The sequence below is a fragment of the Oncorhynchus gorbuscha genome, linkage group LG16 (genome assembly GCF_021184085.1).
Source record: "Oncorhynchus gorbuscha isolate QuinsamMale2020 ecotype Even-year linkage group LG16, OgorEven_v1.0, whole genome shotgun sequence".
Taxonomy (NCBI): Eukaryota; Metazoa; Chordata; class Actinopteri; order Salmoniformes; family Salmonidae; genus Oncorhynchus; species Oncorhynchus gorbuscha.
The window spans coordinates 2629380-2648208 of NC_060188.1; the positions used below are offsets into that span (position 1 = coordinate 2629380).

The 18829-nt window shown below is 44.7% G+C and overlaps 1 protein-coding gene across 4 annotated transcripts in view; it reads left to right on the plus strand.

The window, feature by feature from the left end:
* The window catches only part of srl (sarcalumenin), a 49371-nt gene that overhangs the window by 10182 nt on the left and 20360 nt on the right, over positions 1–18829 (plus strand). For 2 of the 4 annotated variants that reach the window (XM_046305273.1, XM_046305274.1), the window contains exons 2-4: positions 14618–14722; positions 17276–17359; positions 17528–17623. In XM_046305273.1, coding sequence (XP_046161229.1) covers positions 14618–14722; positions 17276–17359; positions 17528–17623 — 285 coding nt within the window. The remainder of the gene's footprint in view (positions 1–14617; positions 14723–17275; positions 17360–17527; positions 17624–18829) is intronic. The other 2 variants (XM_046305275.1, XM_046305276.1) reach the window with 1 other exon arrangement.

An 18829-nucleotide genomic window follows, 5' to 3' on the forward strand; every position in this document is an offset into this window, starting at 1 on the left:
ACTTTAACAGGCCTCTGTACCAGACCACTTTAACAGGCCTCTGTACCAGACCACTTTAACAGGCCTCTGTACCAGACCACTTTAACAGGCCTCTGTACCAGACCACTTTAACAGGCCTCTGTACCAGACAACTTTAACAGACCTCTGTACCAGACCACTTTAACAGACCTCTGTACCAGGTATCAGACCACTGTAACTTGCCTCTGTACCAGACCACTTTAACAGGCCTCTGTACCAGACCACTTTAACAGGCCTCTGTACCAGACCACTTTAACAGACCTCTGTACCAGACCACTTTAACAGGCCTCTGTACCAGACCACAGTAACAGACATGTGTACTAGACCACTTTAACAGACCTCTGTACCAGACCACTTTAACAGACCTCTGTGCCAGACCACTTTAACAGATCTCTGTACCAGACCACTTTAACAGATCTCTGTACCAGACCACATTAACAGATCTCTGTACCAGACCACTTTAACAGATCTCTGTACCAGACCACTTTAACAGGCCTCTGTACCAGACCACTTTAACAGGCCTCTGTACCAGACCACTTTAACAGATCTCTGTACTAGACCACTTTAACAGACCTCTGTGCCAGACCACTTTAACAGATCTCTGTACCAGACCACTTTAACAGATCTCTGTACCAGACCACATTAACAGATCTCTGTACCAGACCACTTTAACAGATCTCTGTACCAGACCACTTTAACAGGCCTCTGTACCAGACCACTTTAACAGGCCTCTGTACCAGACCACTTTAACAGGCCTCTGTACCAGACCACTTTAACAGGCCTCTGTACCAGACCACGTCAACAGATCTCTGTACCAGACCACTTTAACAGGCCTCTGTACCAGACCACTTTAACAGGCCTCTGTACCAGACCACGTTAACAGACCTCTGTACCAGACCACGTTAACAGACCTCTGTGCCAGACCACTTTTTAACAGATCTCTGTACCAGGTATCAGACTATCAAAGACACTCTTTATGCAGATACAATACACTATTGTTGTTGAAGCTGTTGAAAGGCACTATTTTGTCCTATCCTCCCTTTTTTCCACCCTGCTAACCTTTGGTTGTTGGTTGTTCTTGGGCCGTGCTGAGAGCAACATTCTGCAGTCTTTATTTTTAGCAGGTTGACTCCACTATCATGGCAGTGAAGAAGTACGCCTTAACCAGGCAGCATGTGTCATCACTACCATGGCGCTGCCACCAGCAGCCTACCGGCGCTGAAAGGAGCATCTGTCTAGCATTCATTTTAAGTCTGAGCGCTAGAATATGCTCATAACAATTATTTGCTGTGGCATGTTGTAGCATTCACTATCCTCTCACTTCTTACTCTGGCACAAGACAGTTTCAAGGCCCCCCGTAATCACTTCCCTTGGTTAGCGTTCACACAATGCTACAGTGTCTGTCTTTACCATTCAACAGTTGACACTGGTGGAGAGCGTAGGGAGGCGGAGTCAAAGCAGCAGGAGGCCTGTGTCTATAGGAGGACTGTGATTGTATGTTTAACATGGGACGCCCGTTCCTCTGGGGTTTTATGTGGTATAATGTGGTAGTAGCTCTTTCCTGAAGTCAAATGACCTAGTGGCCTCATGGGTGGAATGTTTTCATATTTTTCATAATTTCATAATTAATAAACATATATTTATTTTTCTATTTAGAAAATCCGTTGTTTGTATGTCACACGGTTTTGTTATATTTCAGTCTACTGTGATGTATATAAAGTGTACTATTGGGATGCAAACTCAAAATGGAATACATTTCAACTCTGTATCTGACATGGTACAGGTGCTTTTTGTTTTTAGCCTGTAGCCATGTGTGTGAGGTGGATACTTTTGTAGATGTGTTTAAGACTGCTAAGAAACACTCTGTGTGACCCTGATTTAGCCCACTGCACTAAAAGCTTACATTTACATTTACATTTAAGTCATTTAGCAGACGCTCTTATCCAGAGCGACTTACAAATTGGTGCATTCACCTTATGACATCCAGTGGAACAGCCACTTTACAATAGTGCATCTAAATATTTTAAGGGGGGGGGGGGTGAGAAGGATTACTTTATCCTATCCTAAGTATTCCTTAAAGAGGTGGGGTTTCAGGTGTCTCCGGAAGGTGGTGATTGACTCCGCTGTCCTGGCGTCGTAACGGATGTTTGCCGTTTGTAATGTCTGCTCAGTGTAAACACAGTTCCATCCGTACCTTCTAACAGCAGATGTACTCTACGACTCCCAATCAGAGCTGATGCTGTTGAGTATGTTCATTTGAAAATGAAAATCATCAACAGTCTAAATGTTAATACAATATGTTAACTGCAGGAGCTAGTTAACAAATAACTCCGATGCCCAGTGGCCACTACGTCGTTGTTCTGGGTCATTTGATGCAGCTTTCCTTTGAGACTTGGCCAATACAAATGAAGCCAAAGAAAGCAGTAGTATATGTCTTGTGGATTGAGTCCAAAGCCTTGCAACTAGAGTCAGAGGTCCAGGCCTTTGGCCTCAACACCATGCCCACCAGGAAGGCTCAGTCCTCCCGTGGTTGGTATCATGACTCGGGGTTGTGTTCATTAGGCACCAAACAGAAGAAAGTGGACAAAAAAAGGTACTTCCTTGTCCAATAAGAAACACTCATTTTCGTTTTGTGTTGCAGAATGTTTTGAAACGGATAACGCTGCATGCCCTAATGAACATGACCCTGCTGTAGCCAAGGAACAGTCCAGTTAGCCAGAGGATCTCTTTAGCGCCTGGGGGGCATGTGGGCAGTGTTGGGGGTGAGGTGTTGAATGATAGGGGTGAGGCGGATCCCCCCCCCCCCCCCACCCCAGCTAAGTGGAGAGGGGAGTTTAGAAGGTCACGTATCCTCATCCTAGCTGGTTTCTTCTGGAACTTTAAACCTGAGATCCAGCTGGTCGACGGCCTCGGGGATCCTACATGGCTTAGATGTTCTACTTTCATTCCAAGTATTTCTGTAAAAGATCACTGGACTGTGGAAGTCACTCGATAGCTTAAATCTGTTGTCATTCAAGATATGTGTTAGAATGATGTTAAATGTGAGAAATGCTCATTTGTGATTGAATGGTTTCAATTACAGACATGAAGACACAAATGTGATAGTATGTGTTCTGGTATTAATTGATTTCCATATGATTCATTATTCTGGTAGATCGGTGAACATTTCAGTGTCTCAAATAAAATGTACATCCAACTGAGGAAAATTAAAACAACTAAATATAGTGTTGTTTATGTGTTTGTTCAATGAAATGAGCACAAGGAGCAGTCATTATGGCAGAAGTAAAGTTGTGTTGTTTATGTGTTTGTTCAATGAAATGAGCACAAGGAGCAGTCATTATGGCTGAAGTAAAGTTGTGTTGTTTATGTGTTTGTTCAATGAAATGAGCACAAGGAGCAGTCATTATGGCTGAAGTAAAGTTGTGTTGTTTATGTGTTTGTTCAATGAAATGAGCACAAGGAGCAGTCATTATGGCTGAAGTAAAGTTGTGTTGTTTATGTGTTTGTTCAATGAAATGAGCACAAGGAGCAGTCATTATGGCTGAAGTAAAGTTGTGTTGTTTATGTGTTTGTTCAATGAAATGAGCACAAGGAACAGTCATTATGGCTGAAGTAAAGTTGTGTTGTTTATGTGTTTGTTCAATGAAATGAGCACAAGGAACAGTCATTATGGCTGAAGTAAAGTTGTGTTGTTTATGTGTTTGTTCAATGAAATGAGCACAAGGAACAGTCATTATGGCTGAAGTAAAGTTGTGTTGTTTGTGTTTGTTCAATGAAATGAGCACAAGGAACAGTCATTATGGCTGAAGTAAAGTTGTGTTGTTTATGTGTTTGTTCAATGAAATGAGCACAAGGAACAGTCATTATGGCTGAAGTAAAGTTGTGTTGTTTATGTGTTTGTTCAATGAAATGAGCACAAGGAACAGTCATTATGGCTGAAGTAAAGTTGTGTTGTTTATGTGTTTGTTCAATGAAATGAGCACAAGGAGCAGTCATTATGGCTGAAGTAAAGTTGTGTTGTTTATGTGTTTGTTCAATGAAATGAGCACAAGGAGCAGTCATTATGGCTGAAGTAAAGTTGTGTTGTTTATGTGTTTGTTCAATGAAATGAGCACAAGGAACAGTCATTATGGCTGAAGTAAAGTTGTGTTGTTTATGTGTTTGTTCAATGAAATGAGCACAAGGAACAGTCATTATGGCTGAAGTAAAGTTGTGTTGTTTATGTGTTTGTTCAATGAAATGAGCACAAGGAACAGTCATTATGGCTGAAGTAAAGTTGTGTTGTTTATGTGTTTGTTCAATGAAATGAGCACAAGGAACAGTCATTATGGCTGAAGTAAAGTTGTGTTGTTTATGTGTTTGTTCAATGAAATGAGCACAAGGAGCAGTCATTATGGCTGAAGTAAAGTTGTGTTGTTTATGTGTTTGTTCAATGAAATGAGCACAAGGAGCAGTCATTATGGCAGAAGTAAAGTTGTGTTGTTTATGTGTTTGTTCAATGAAATGAGCACAAGGAGCAGTCATTATGGCTGAAGTAAAGTTGTGTTGTTTATGTGTTTGTTCAATGAAATGAGCACAAGGAACAGTCATTATGGCTGAAGTAAAGTTGTGTTGTTTATGTGTTTGTTCAATGAAATGAGCACAAGGAACAGTCATTATGGCTGAAGTAAAGTTGTGTTGTTTATGTGTTTGTTCAATGAAATGAGCACAAGGAGCAGTCATTATGGCTGAAGTAAAGTTGTGTTGTTTATGTGTTTGTTCAATGAAATGAGCACAAGGAACAGTCATTATGGCTGAAGTAAAGTTGTGTTGTTTATGTGTTTGTTCAATGAAATGCATAGTCATTATGGCTGAAGTAAACCATGTTATGTGTTTGTTCAAGAAATCAGTCATTATGGCTGAAGTAAAGTTGTGTTGTTTATGTGTTTGTTCAATGAAATGAGCACAAGGAGCAGTCATTATGGCTGAAGTAAAGTTGTGTTGTTTATGTGTTTGTTCAATGAAATGAGCACAAGGACAGTCATTATGGCTGAAGTAAAGTTGTGTTGTTTATGTGTTTGTTCAATGAAATGAGCACAAGGAACAGTCATTATGGCTGAAGTAAAGTTGTGTTTCCGTGACACTCAAGGCAGGTTATAAAGCTCTATACTGTGTAATGACACTCCTATTACATATGCTGTAATAGATGTATTTCAGATTGTGTCCATCTGTAATATGTACTAGATGGGATCATGTCCCCGGAATGTCACAATCCTTTAAAAGGGATACTCTGTGTGCTCCACATGTACAGTGATGACATAAAATCCCCTCTCATATATAGGGCTGAATTTCTATTCAAATGACCAAACTTGACCAACAGCAGACTCCTGAACAGGTAATCAAATGGCTACCCGGACTATTTGCATTGTGTGCCCCCCCCCTCACAAACCCTCTTTTACACTGCTACTACTCTCTGTTTATCATATATGCATAGCCACTTTAACTATACCTTCATGTACATACTACCTCAATTAGCCCGACCAACCGTTGCTCCTGCACATTGGCTACCTGGACTATCTGCATTGTGTCCCGCCACCCACCACCTGCCAACCCCTCTTTTACGCTACTGCTACTCTCTGTTTATCATATATGCATAGTCACTTAAACCATATCTACAAGACATCTACATACTACCTCAATCAGCCTGACTAACCAGTGCCTGTATGTAGCCTCACTACTGTTATAACCTCGCTACTGTTATAGCCTCGCTACTGTATATAGCCTCGCTACTGTTATAGCCTCGCTACTGTATATAGCCTCTCTACTGTTATAGCCTCGCTACTGTATATAGCCTCGCTACTGTATATAGCCTCTCTACTGTATATAGCCTCTCACTACTGTATATAGCCTACTCTACTGTATATAGCCTCACTACTGTATTTAGCCTCTCTACTGTATATAGCCTCACTCTACTGTATATAGCCTCTCTACTGTATATATAGCCTCACTACTGTATATAGCCTCTCTACTGTATATAGCCTCACTACTGTATATAGCCTCACTACTGTATATAGCCTCTCTACTGTATATAGCCTCTCTACTGTATATAGCCTCTCTACTGTATATAGCCTCTCTACTGTATATAGCCTCACTACTGTATATAGCCTCTCACTACTGTATATAGCCTCTCTACTGTATATAGCCTCTCTACTGTATATAGCCTCACTACTGTATATAGCCTCTCTACTGTATATAGCCTCACTACTGTATATAGCCTCTCTACTGTATATAGCCTCACTACTGTATATAGCCTCTCTACTGTATATAGCCTCTCTACTGTATATAGCCTCTCTACTGTATATAGCCTCTCTACTGTATATAGCCTCTCTACTGTATATAGCCTCTCTACTGTATATAGCCTCTCTACTGTATATAGCCTCACTACTGTATATAGCCTCTCTACTGTATATAGCCTCTCTACTGTATATAGCCTCTCTACTGTATATAGCCTCTCTACTGTATATAGCCTCTCTACTGTATATAGCCTCTCTACTGTATATAGCCTCACTACTGTATATAGCCTCTCTACTGTATATAGCCTCTCTACTGTATATAGCCTCTCTACTGTATATAGCCTCTCTACTGTATATAGCCTCACTACTGTATATAGCCTCTCTACTGTATATAGCCTCTCTACTGTATATAGCCTCACTACTGTATATAGCCTCTCTACTGTATATAGCCTCTCTACTGTATATAGCCTCTCTACTGTATATAGCCTCTCTACTGTTATTTTTCATTATTTTTTACTGTTTTTATTTTTTACTTATCTATTGTTCACCTAATACTTTCTTTTTTTTACTTAGAAATTTCACTGTTGGTTAGAGGCTGTAAGTAAGTATTTCACTCTAAGGTCTACACCTGTTGTATTCGGCACACGTGACAAATGCACTTTGATTTGATTTGACCCACAGCTGTACAAAAAATAGTCTCTCCTCTTTGACCAAGTCTGACTTATGTGACCAGTTTTGTGGTCCAGTTATTGATGAGATCTTCTCTGAGCCTCTGCCACACATCGGTCACCACCAGCCGTGTGATTTGTGACAATTACACAAGCAACCTGGCATGACCTCCATTCTCCAGGCCCACGCCCCTCCTCGTAGTTTAGTTACCAGCTCAGATGACAAAACCATGGCAAGAGCAATATTACTAGATGTTATTCCTTTTGATCCTTGGTTCAGCTTGATCTGGACAGACATCTCCAACATTATACCTCCCAGGGCCAGAGCTTTGGGACATTTTCTGCTCTCCGTTTGTGGGCGAACATTTGGTGGTGACTGGACTGAGGGGGAAGTACAGAGGAATGCATGTGGTCTGATCATGTTTGAAAGGAAGAGAACTTGATGTCTGGCTTTTTCACGTTCATTCTGACAACATTTTTAGGAGGTACAATTTTGGTAACCACGACTGATTGATAGGTGAAAATGAACGGTACTTGCTGACAGGATGTCATTTATGACTTTGTGTTATTTAGATGATTCAGTTCAAAATAACAATGTATGATTCAATAATAAATATCTTCTCTGTTTACTGTCTAGGTAAACCCTTTGTCAATATGTTCAGTTATGAAGGAGAAACAATGCAGTACAGAATTTGCATCCATTGTTCTGTTCCTATAGTTTAGGGTGTAGTTTGTTCTAGCCATGTAGTTTAGGGTGTAGTTTGTTCTAGCCATATAGTTTAGGGTGTAGTTTGTTCTAGCCATATAGTTTAGGGTGTAGTTTGTTCTGTCCATATAGTTTAGGGTGTAGTTTGTTCTAGCCATATAGTTTAGGGTGTAGTTTGTTCTAGCCATATAGTTTAGGGTGCAGTCTGTTCTGTCCATATAGTTTAGGGTGTAGTTTGTTCTAGCCATATAGTTTAGCGTGTAGTTTGTTCTGTTCATATAGTTTAGGGTGTAGTTTGTTCTATATATATGGTTTAGGGTGCAGTCTGTTCTGTCCATATAGTTTAGGGTGCAGTCTGTTCTGTCCATATAGTTTAGGGTGTGGTTTTCGGTATAAATAAGCTTTACACTTTGTCTTAGACACTGAGCAATTCAGAACATAAAAATGACATCCACTGTTTTACTGGAGGCCCATGTGTCAAGCAGCCAAGGGTGGATAGGTACTGGACTACGCCACGTAGATGTGTGTATGAGTACTCCAGCATGGCCACCTATCACCTGGGTGGATAGGTACTGGACTACGCCACGTAGATGTGTGTATGAGTACTCCAGCATGGCCACCTATCACCTGGGTGGATAGGTACTGGACTACGCCACGTAGATGTGTGTATGAGTACTCCAGCATGGCCACCTGTCACCTGGGTGGATAGGTACTGGACTACGCCACGTAGATGTGTGTATGAGTACTCCAGCATGGCCACCTGTCACCTGGGTGGATAGGTACTGGACTACGCCACGTAGATGTGTGTATGAGTACTCCAGCATGGCCACCTGTCACCTGGGTGGATAGGTACTGGACTACGCCACGTAGATGTGTGTATGAGTACTCCAGCATGGCCACCTGTCACCTGGGTGGATAGGTACTGGACTACGCCACGTAGATGTGTGTATGAGTACTCCAGCATGGCCACCTGTCACCTGGGTGGATAGGTACTGGACTACGCCACGTAGATGTGTGTATGAGTACTCCAGCATGGCCACCTGTCACCTGGGTGGATAGGTACTGGACTACGCCACGTAGATGTGTGTATGAGTACTCCAGCATGGCCACCTGTCACCTGGGTGGATAGGTACTGGACTACGCCACGTAGATGTGTGTATGAGTACTCCAGCATGGCCACCTGTCACCTGGGTGGATAGGTACTGGACTACGCCACGTAGATGTGTGTATGAGTACTCCAGCATGGCCACCTGTCACCTGGGTGGATAGGTACTGGACTACGCCACGTAGATGTGTGTATGAGTACTCCAGCATGGCCACCTGTCACCTGGGTGGATAGGTACTGGACTACGCCACGTAGATGTGTGTATGAGTACTCCAGCATGGCCACCTGTCACCTGGGTGGATAGGTACTGGACTACGCCACGTAGATGTGTGTATGAGTACTCCAGCATGGCCACCTGTCACCTGGGTGGATAGGTACTGGACTACGCCACGTAGAGATGTGTGTATGAGTACTCCAGCATGGCCACCTGTCACCTGGGTGGATAGGTACTGGACTACGCCACGTAGATGTGTGTATGAGTACTCCAGCATGGCCACCTGTCACCTGGGTGGATAGGTACTGGACTCACCATGGCCACCTGTCACCTGGGTGGATAGGTACTGGACTACGCCATGAAGATGTGTGTATGGTACTCCAGCATGGCCACCTGTCACCTGGGTGGATAGGTACTGGACTACGCCACGTAGATGTGTGTATGAGTACTCCAGCATGGCCACCTGTCACCTGGGTGGATAGGTACTGGACTACGCCACGTAGATGTGTGTATGAGTACTCCAGCATGGCCACCTGTCACCTGGGTGGATAGGTACTGGACTACGCCACGTAGATGTGTGTATGAGTACTCCAGCATGGCCACCTGTCACCTGGGTGGATAGGTACTGGACTACGCCACGTAGATGTGTGTATGAGTACTCCAGCATGGCCACCTGTCACCTGGGTGGATAGGTACTGGACTACGCCACGTAGATGTGTGTATGAGTACTCCAGCATGGCCACCTATCACCTGGGTGTCTTTCAACTTCTGAAACTTGTGAATGACTTTATAAATGGAAATACCTCGACTAAGAGTCAAATACCGATCTCCCGTGACAGGACCAACAACGAAGGCAGCATCCGAGTTTCACAACCCCCTGGGTGTAGCAGTATGAATCAGGGTGATATCCCAGCTGCCCCTAAATATAGCTCTGCTCTGTAGCTGTAGTCATAGAATTATAATTACATCCCTCCCGGGTGGCGCAGTGATCTCTGTGCCACCAGAGATTCTGGGTTCGAGTCCAGGCTCTGCCGCAGCCGGCCGCGACCGGGAGGCTCATGGGGCGACACACAATTGGACCAGGTCGCTGGGTTAGGGAGGGTTTGGCCGGGACTAGCGACTCCTGTGGCGGGCCGGGCGCAGTGCATGCTGACCAGGTCGCTAGGTGTACGGTGTTTCCTCCGACACGTTGGTGCGGCTGGCTTCCGGGTTGGATGTGCGTTGTGTCAAGAAGCAGTGCGGCTTGGTTGGGTTGTTTCGGAGGATGCACGACTCTCGACATTCACCTCTCCCGAGTCTGTACTGGAGTTGCAGCGATGAGACAAGACAGTAACTACTACCAATTGGATACCACGAAAAAGGGTTAAAAAAATAGATTAACAAATTAGAAATATAATTACTAGAACAGTCAAAGCCCCTCCGACCACCTCAGAATGGGTACACTCAATATGACTGACATCGTATTACTCCTGTGGGTACAGTCAATATGGCCACTGGTCCACCCATCACATTGACTTGAATGGGAAAACCTGTTCTAGTAGTTATATTTCTATGGATGTAGTGCTGCTGTGTAACCTGACCTGGTTGTGGGCCCCTAGTGGCCCCTGTACCGTACAGTCAGGGGCCATAAAAGGATGGTTGTTCCTGGGTAATGGGCACACAAGGACAGTCCTAACAGAGGGTTATATTTGGAGGAGGTGAAGCAGAGGGGTACAGAAAGTCTGACGTGTTCTCCCCTCTTTATGACAATGGGGTTGTTAGGGTGTAGAGCAGAGAGAGAGAGAGAGAGAGAGAGAGAGAGAGAGAGAGAGAGTGTGTGTGTGTGCGTGCACACTCCTATCTCAGGTTGTTATGAAACTGGGGTTTCCCCCACCACACACACAAACACTATCTATGGTGGTATTGTGAAACCATGGCTATGTGAAACAAACCTGTATTTTCAGCAGTCCGTCTAATTAAAGAACTGATCATACTGTAGTAGCAGCTGTGATCAAATGCAATAAATAACATAGATATTCAAATGTAGAGCGCACACACACACACACACACACACACACACACACACACACACACACACACACACACACACACACACACACACACACACACACACACACACACACACACACACACACACACACACACACACACACACACACACACACACACACACAGAATGCTAAAATGCTAATGAATGGGGACACTTCTAAATTTAACCCTCCTGGAGGAATTGTTCATCCCACAGCCATGTAACTGGATATAAATATCTCTCATTCAACATCCCCTCTTCTCTCCACTTACAGTATGTCTCTGGGCCTGGGAGACAGAAATCTCTCTGGTTCTGGGAGACAGATAAACAGGAATCTCTCTGGGCCTGGGAGACAGATAGACAGGAATCTCTCTGGGCCTGGGAGACAGATAGACAGGAATCTCTCTGGGCCTGGGAGACAGATAGACAGGAATCTCTCTGGGCCTGGGAGACAGATAGACAGGAATCTCTCTGGGCCTGGGAGACAGATAGACAGGAATCTCTCTGGGCCTGGGAGATAGATAGACAGGAATCTCTCTGGGCCTGGGAGACAGATAGACAGGAATCTCTCTGGGCCTGGGAGACAGATAGACAGGAATCTCTCTGGGCCTGGGAGACAGATAGACAGGAATCTCTCTGGGCCTGGGAGACAGATAGACCGGTATCTCTCTGGGCCTGGGAGACAGATAGACCGGTATCTCTCTGGGCTTGGGAGACAGATAGACAGGAATCTCTCTGGGCCTGGGAGACAGATAGACAGGAATCTCTCTGGGCCTGGGAGACAGATAGACAGGAATCTCTCTGGGCCTGGGAGACAGATAGACCGGTATCTCTCTGGGCTTGGGAGACAGATAGACAGGAATCTCTCTGGGCCTGGGAGACAGATAGACAGGAATCTCTCTGGGCCTGGGAGACAGATAGACAGGAATCTCTCTGGGCCTGGGAGACAGATAGACCGGTATCTCTCTGGGCCTGGGAGACAGATAGACCGGTATCTCTCTGGGCCTGGGAGACAGATAGACCGGTATCTCTCTGGGCCTGGGAGACAGATAGACCGGTATCTCTCTGGGCCTGGGAGACAGATAGACAGGAATCTCTCTGGGCCTGGGAGACAGATAGACAGGAATCTCTCTGGGCCTGGGAGACAGATAGACAGGAATCTCTCTGGGCCTGGGAGATAGATAGACAGGAATCTCTCTGGGCCTGGGAGACAGATAGACAGGAATCTCTCTGGGCCTGGGAGACAGATAGACAGGAATCTCTCTGGGCCTGGGAGACAGATAGACAGGAATCTCTCTGGGCCTGGGAGACAGATAGACCGGTATCTCTCTGGGCCTGGGAGACAGATAGACCGGTATCTCTCTGGGCTTGGGAGACAGATAGACAGGAATCTCTCTGGGCCTGGGAGACAGATAGACAGGAATCTCTCTGGGCCTGGGAGACAGATAGACAGGAATCTCTCTGGGCCTGGGAGACAGATAGACCGGTATCTCTCTGGGCTTGGGAGACAGATAGACAGGAATCTCTCTGGGCCTGGGAGACAGATAGACAGGAATCTCTCTGGGCCTGGGAGACAGATAGACAGGAATCTCTCTGGGCCTGGGAGACAGATAGACCGGTATCTCTCTGGGCCTGGGAGACAGATAGACCAGTATCTCTCTGGGCCTGGGAGACAGATAGACCGGTATCTCTCTGGGCCTGGGAGACAGATAGACCGGTATCTCTCTGGGCCTGGGAGACAGATAGACCGGTATCTCTCTGGGCCTGGGAGACAGATAGACCGGTATCTCTCTGGGCCTGGGAGACCGGTATCAATTATTCGATTTTACCTGTTATATACCGCTGCACTGTTGGATCTAGAAGCATAAGAATTTCTACACTCACAATAACATCTGCTAACCATGTGTATGTGACCAATAACATCTGCTAACCATGTGTATGTGACCAAAACATTTGATTTGATTTTGATTGGATTTGACATCACACAAGTTGTTTTCCTCAGTTTATACAACAGAACATATCACTTCTATTCATCCTCTGGCTTTGTTATTCACATACTGTATGGTGCCACTGACTGACTTTTCACAGTTGTTCATTTCGTAGTTGTTGTTTCTTATGCTTTAGAATCCATCGGTCATTTTATTTCTAGATTGACACCCATCCCTGTAGACCTCAGCAATAGAGAGAGAGACAGAGACAGCGCGTTTACTGATTGACACCCATCCCTGTAGACCTCAGCAATAGAGAGAGAGACAGAGACAGCGCGTTTACTAGATTGACACCCATCCCTGTAGACCCCAGCAATAGAGAGAGAGACAGAGACAGCGCGTTTACTAGATTGACACCCATCCCTGTAGACCCCAGCAATAGAGAGAGAGACAGAGACAGCGCGTTTACTAGATTGACACCCATCCCTGTAGACCCCAGCAATAGAGAGAGAGACAGAGACAGCGCGTTTACTAGATTGACACCCCCATCCCTGTAGACTCCAGCAATAGAGAGAGATAGAGACAGCGCGTTTACTGATTGACACCCATCCCTGTAGACCCCAGCAATAGAGAGAGAGACAGAGACAGCGCGTTTACTAGATTGACACCCATCCCTGTAGACCTCAGCAATAGAGAGAGAGACAGAGACAGCGCGTTTACTAGATTGACACCCCCATCCCTGTAGACTCCAGCAATAGAGAGAGATAGAGACAGCGCGTTTACTGATTGACACCCATCCCTGTAGACCCCAGCAATAGAGAGAGATAGAGACAGCGCGTTTACTGATTGACACCCATCCCTGTAGACCCCAGCAATAGAGACAGAGACAGAGACAGCGTGTTTACTGATTGACACCCATCCCTGTAGACCCCAGCAATAGAGAGAGACAGAGACAGCGCGTTTACTAGATTGACACCCATCCCTGTAGACCCCAGCAATAGAGAGAGAGACAGAGACAGCGCGTTTACTAGATTGACACCCATCCCTGTAGACCCCAGCAATAGAGAGAGAGACAGAGACAGCGCGTTTACTAGATTGACACCCATCCCTGTAGACCCCAGCAATAGAGAGAGAGACAGAGACAGCGCGTTTACTAGATTGACACCCATCCCTGTAGACCCCAGCAATAGAGAGAGAGACAGAGACAGCGCGTTTACTGATTGAAATGACCCTTGATATAGCAGGGTGGTAATTGGCCACTGTAGAGCCTCTACTGGAACATTTAGGACACGTAACAGTCAGCACCTCTCTCTCTGTCAATTCAGTTACATTTAAAGGGCTTTATTGTCATGGGAAACATATGTTTACATTGCCAATGCAAGTGATATAGATAATTAACAGTCACACACACATGTTTTGTCCTAAAGCAGGATTTACAATCTCAGGAAGTAGTGCACTATGTAGGGAATAGGGAACCATTTGGGAGGCCGCAGCCATAGAGGGGGGTCATACCAGTAAATTATGCCACTTTTGGGCTGTGATTGCAAATAATGTTTTAGCACATACAAACCTTTCCCATTTCCCCCCTACCAGCCTCTGTCATGCCAGTTAATCCAGTCCAATGTGCAAAGATTCACTAGCAGAGACTGACTTCAGATCTGCTGTTTCTCTCCACAGAGGAGGAGGTGGAGGATGTCCTGAGCCACATCCTGAGAGACAGATCACACATCGACGAGACACTGAGGCTGGCCTCTGAGGAGAACGCAGCAGAACACTATCATGGTAGATAATATGTTAAATATATTACTGAGGCTTAGAGTTGTTCCTGGTCAGGTCACGTGGTAAAGAAAAACTCCTGTCCCTAAATATCAAGTATGATCACATCTTAATAGGCTTTAGAGCTTTAGATATTGTTGACGTTATCAAATGTCATTGTTGAGCATTAGCATTATTACAAAGATATTGTGAGATACAAGAAGACATGCAGTAGAGCACTTTGCAGATATTCACAAGACATTTTTGCACCTGGTGTGACATGGGACATGTACCAAATAGCATCATATTCCCTGTGTAGTGCACTTTCTTTGAGCAGGGCCCATATGGCTTTGATCAAAAGTAGTGCACTAAATAGGGAATAGGATGCCATTCGGGGTGCACATTTGGTTCTGAATTTGTCCTGTGATGTCTATTAATTACCTGTCAAATACCAGTAGTGTTATTACAGAGAAAAATGAATATTTCTGTTTGGATAAATGTCCTCAGTATGTTCCCTGTCCTGCTCTGATGTGTCATTATACTAATCTATGGGTTAATGAAGCACATCGTAGAAAGTAATGATGGGTGATCCTCTATGGGTCTGTGGGTACTTGCCTGTGTATGGGTGCGTTACAGATTACACCCTAGTCCGTATATAGTGCACTACTTTTCACCAGGCTCATATGTCTCTGGTAAAAAGTAGTGCACTATATAACGAATAGGGTGTTTTTTGGCACGCAGCCTATAGCTTTAGTTAGAGAAAGAAGCACGTGGTGCCAGAGCCTTAATGAACCTCTTCTCCATTAGCGCTAATGGGTAACATCGTTAGTGTTAACGAGTCCCAAATCTTCTGTTTTTAATCTGTTTTCCTTTTATCTCCTCTCACACTCTCTGCCCTCTCCCTCCCTCCCTCTCTCTCTCTCTCTCTCTCTCTCTCTCTCTCTCTCTCTCTCTCTCTCTCTCTCTCTCTCTCTCTCTCTCTCTCTCTCTCTCTCTCTCTCTCTCTCTCCATCCCCCTCTCTCTCTCTCTCCCCTCTCTCTCCATCCCTCTCTCTCTCTCTCCATCCTTCTCGGTCTCTCTCCCCTCTCTCACTCCCTCTCTCTCTCTCCCTCCCTCTCTCCATCCCTCTCTCTCTCTCTCTCTCTCGCTCTCCCCTCTCTCTCACTCCCTCTCTCTCCCCTCTCTCTCCATCCCTCTCTCTCTCTCTCTCCCTCCCTCTTCTCTCTCCCCTCTCTCTCACTCCCTCTCTCTCTCCCCTCTCTCTCCATCCCTCTCTCTCTCTCCTCTCTCTCCATCCCTCTCTCTCTCTCCCTCCCTCTTCTCTCTCCGCTCTCTCTCTCTCTGAACTCTCCAACTCATTCTCATTCTATAATGACTTGTTTGTTATTTAATCTAACATTTTCTTACCATTCTTCCTCTCCTGTTTAACTGAAACTCCTGTACTCTACCTCTCTTTCTCCTTTCTTTCATCTACACTCCTTATCATCTCATTATGTTTCCTTCTCTTACCCGTGTCTTACCTTCTCTTATCTTCTCTTATCTTCTCTTACCCGTGTCTTACCTTCTCTTATCTTCTCTTACCCGTGTCTTACCTTCTCTTATCTTCTCTTACCCGTGTCTTATCTTCTCTTACCCGTGTCTTACCTTCTCTTATCTTCTCTTACCCGTGTCTTACCTTCTCTTATCTTCTCTTACCCGTGTCTTACCTTCTCTTACCTGTGTCTTACCTTCTCTTATCTTCTCTTACCCGTGTCTTACGTTCTCTTATCTTCTCTTACCTGTGTCTTACCTTCTCTTACCTTCTCTTACCCGTGTCTTACCTTCTCTTATCTTCTCTTACCCGTGTCTTACCTTCTCTTACCTTCTCTTACCCGTGTCTTACCTTCTCTTACCTTCTCTTACCCGTGTCTTACCTTCTCTTACCTTCTCTTACCCGTGTCTTACCTTCTCTTACCCGTGTCTTATCTTCTCTTACCCGTGTCTTACCTTCTCTTACCCGTGTCTTACCTTCTCTTACCCGTGTCTTACCTTCTCTTATCTTCTCTTACCCGTGTCTTACCTTCTCTTATCTTCTCTTACCCGTGTCTTACCTTCTCTTACCTTCTCTTACCCGTGTCTTACCTTCTCTTATCTTCTCTTACCTGTGTCTTACCTTCTCTTATCTTCTCTTACCCGTGTCTTACCTTCTCTTACCTTCTCTTACCCGTGTCTTACCTTCTCTTATCTTCTCTTACCCGTATCTTACCTTCTCTTACCTTCTCTTACCCGTGTCTTACCTTCTCTTACCTGTGTCTTACCTTCTCTTATCTTCTCTTACCCATGTCTTACCTTCTCTTATCTTCTCTTACCCGTGTCTTATCTTCTCTTACCTTCTCTTACCTTCTCTTATCTTCTCTTACCCGTGTCTTATCTTCTCTTATCTTGTCTTACCTTCTCTTACCCGTGTCTTACCTTCTCTTACCCGTGTCTTACCTTGTCTTATCTTCTCTCACCATTCTACCCTTCTTCTTCCATGAATCAACTCTACCTCCCTCCCTCTATCTCATTCCATCTACATTCCTTCTTACCATGGATACCAGGGTTCAAATACTTTGACTCTTGGGGGTGCCCAATACCACACTTAAAATATATAGACTCTTGGGGTTGCCCGAAGCCACTTGGGGGTGCCCAACATTGATATTTTTGAGAATTATGGGGGGGCTTACATTGATATTTAAATTCATATGGTGGCCCTAATAGTTATGGGGGATGCCCAGCCTCTCCTATCCCCCACTGTAATTTGAACCCTGTTCTTACCATCCTCCCCTCATTCTCTTTCTCTCCTCCTCCAGCTGCTATTCAGAAGTTACGTAAGATCTACCACTCAGCCATCAAGCCCATGGAACAGGCCTATAAGTACAACGAGCTCAGAGCACATGAGATCTCAGGTACAGTGAGGGCTTTGCTTAGCACACTGTTTCAGATTGTTAGTGTGTGTTGGCTTGATCTCAGATCTGTTTGTGCCTTCATGTCACCTTTTCATTTATTAGTTGACATGATAGCAAACAGATCTGAGATCAGGCATAGTGTGTGTGTGTGTGTGTGTGTGTGTGTGTGTGTGTGTGTGTGTGTGTGTGTGTGTGTGTGTGTGTGTGTGTGTGTGTGTGTGTGTGTGTGTGTGTGTGTGTGTGTGTGTGTGTGTGTGTGTGTGTGTGTGTGTGTGTGTGTGTGTGTGTGTGTGTGTGTGTGTGTGTGTGTGTGCGCGGACTGGTTTCCTTGTTTGGGTTGACATGGTGACTAAGTGTAGGCATGTTAAACTTTTTTGATTTTGTTTTCAAAGATTTTTTAAAGGTTTAAAAGTTAAGTACCTTAATATAACTCTTATTGCAGTATTGTTATAGATGTTACTAAGCAGTTATTATAACCCATGTTGTGCATTATAATGTATTATGCACAGCCCATAAGGCATTAGAAAAGGCATTATAATGCATTATAAACAGGATAGGAGGTGTTAATGTTATTTTTGATAACATGTCTTCGGGGGGAAGACGTTCCCTCCTCCCTTGGTCAACCTGTGCAGACCCAACTGCACTTCCCCATCTTGAAGCAAAGCTCGCCCTCTTGTGGCCTGGCATGGTCTTTAACCTACATAGAAATACTGAACCTCCTGACACAATCAGAATAGAAGGTTTTATATGAAGCGCTAAGCCATCCCAGAATACTCAGATACTGTGTTAGAACGGTTTAGAGGGAGCCAGGTGTTATCGAAGCAATGGTTTGTTCCCTTGACTGAGAAATTCCTTGAAGATGTTGCTTTGTCTCTCTCTTCACTGTAATTTGACTAACTGTCACATCATGAAGTGAACTGTGTGGAGTGCAGTGCACAGGAAGGAACACATAATGAATTGAACTGTGTGGAGTGCAGTGCACAGGAAGGAACACATAATGAATTTAACTGTGTGGAGTGCAGTGCACAGGAAGGAACACATAATGAATTGAACTGTGTGGAGTGCAGTGCACAGGGAGGAACACATAATGAATTGAACTGTGTGGAGTGCAGTGCACAGGAAGGAACACATAATGAATTGAACTGTGTGGAGTGCAGTGCACAGGAAGGAACACATAATGAATTGAACTGTGTGGAGTGCAGTGCA